The sequence below is a fragment of the Microtus ochrogaster genome, unplaced genomic scaffold (genome assembly GCF_000317375.1).
Source record: "Microtus ochrogaster isolate Prairie Vole_2 unplaced genomic scaffold, MicOch1.0 UNK35, whole genome shotgun sequence".
Lineage (NCBI taxonomy): Eukaryota > Metazoa > Chordata > Mammalia > Rodentia > Cricetidae > Microtus > Microtus ochrogaster.
This window is the reverse complement of record NW_004949133.1, coordinates 2,694,682-2,695,558: the sequence shown is the minus strand read 5'-3', so window position 1 is coordinate 2,695,558 and position 877 is coordinate 2,694,682. Positions and strand designations below refer to the sequence as shown.

The 877-nt window shown below is 67.2% G+C and overlaps 1 protein-coding gene across 1 annotated transcript in view; it reads left to right on the top strand.

The window, feature by feature from the left end:
- Vsig8 (V-set and immunoglobulin domain containing 8) overlaps window positions 1-415 on the top strand; it is a gene marked incomplete at its 5' end in the record, with an annotated part of 3,799 nt that extends 3,384 nt beyond the window's left edge. The window contains one exon of the mRNA XM_026789970.1: window positions 130-415. Coding sequence (XP_026645771.1) covers window positions 130-415 — 286 coding nt within the window. The remainder of the gene's footprint in view (window positions 1-129) is intronic.
- Between the last annotated feature and the right edge of the window lie 462 nt (window positions 416-877).

The following is an 877-nucleotide window of genomic DNA, read 5'->3' as shown; positions in this document are numbered from 1 at the left end:
GAGAGAGGAGGGGCAGGTGGAGGGGGGCGCGGGAGATGAGAGGTTGCCAAGAGCCCCCAGCTCTGCCCAGGCCGTGCCAACGCCGCGCCGTGGAGGAGCCAGCTCACGCGCCCGCCTGTTGTTTTCCAGAGTGGACGCCGAGGCGCCCGGGTGCAAGGCCAGCGGGCGCGGCAGCCGCGTCACCCACCTCCTGGGGTACCCGACGCAGAACGTCAGCCGCTCCCTGCGCCGCAAGTACGCGCCTCCGCCCTGCGGCGGCCCCGACGACGTGGCCCTAGTGCCCCGCACAGCCTCCGCAGCCTGCGAAGCGGGCCCCTCCCCCGTCTACATCAAGGTCAAGAGCGCGGAGTCGGCCGATTGTGCCGATTGTGCCCAGGTCGAGCAGCGGTCGTGCAAGGACGGCCTCTTAGTGTGAGCGCGCAGCACCGGGCTGCGCCCCGGCTGGGAGGCGGTTCGGGGCTCTCCGCCCGCAGCTGGGGACAGGCTCGGGCGGGCGCAGACCTGGCTCTCACCGGCCGCCTGGCGGCAGAGAGTTCAGGGGAATTTCCCTCAGAGATGCCTAGGGAGACAGATCCTCCTGTGGCTCTGAAGTAGGAGGGGGCAGGGGGACGAAGGAAGACAGTTCAGAACCCTTTCTCATCCCTGGGCTCCAGGGAGAGGAAGGGAGGGAAGCAGTCGGTATCCCAGAACCGCAGAGGTACAACAAGCCAGGTGTCCCCAGCCAAGGCAGAGGGCCCCCAGCCCTGGGAAGGTGGGGGTCAGGACTGAATTGTTCTGTGTGTGAGTTCTGAGCTCCGAGGCAACAGTGTTAGCACAATAAAGAAGCTTAAAGACTACACCGAGGTGGCTGTCCCGCGTACCACGGAGGGCTGGGTGT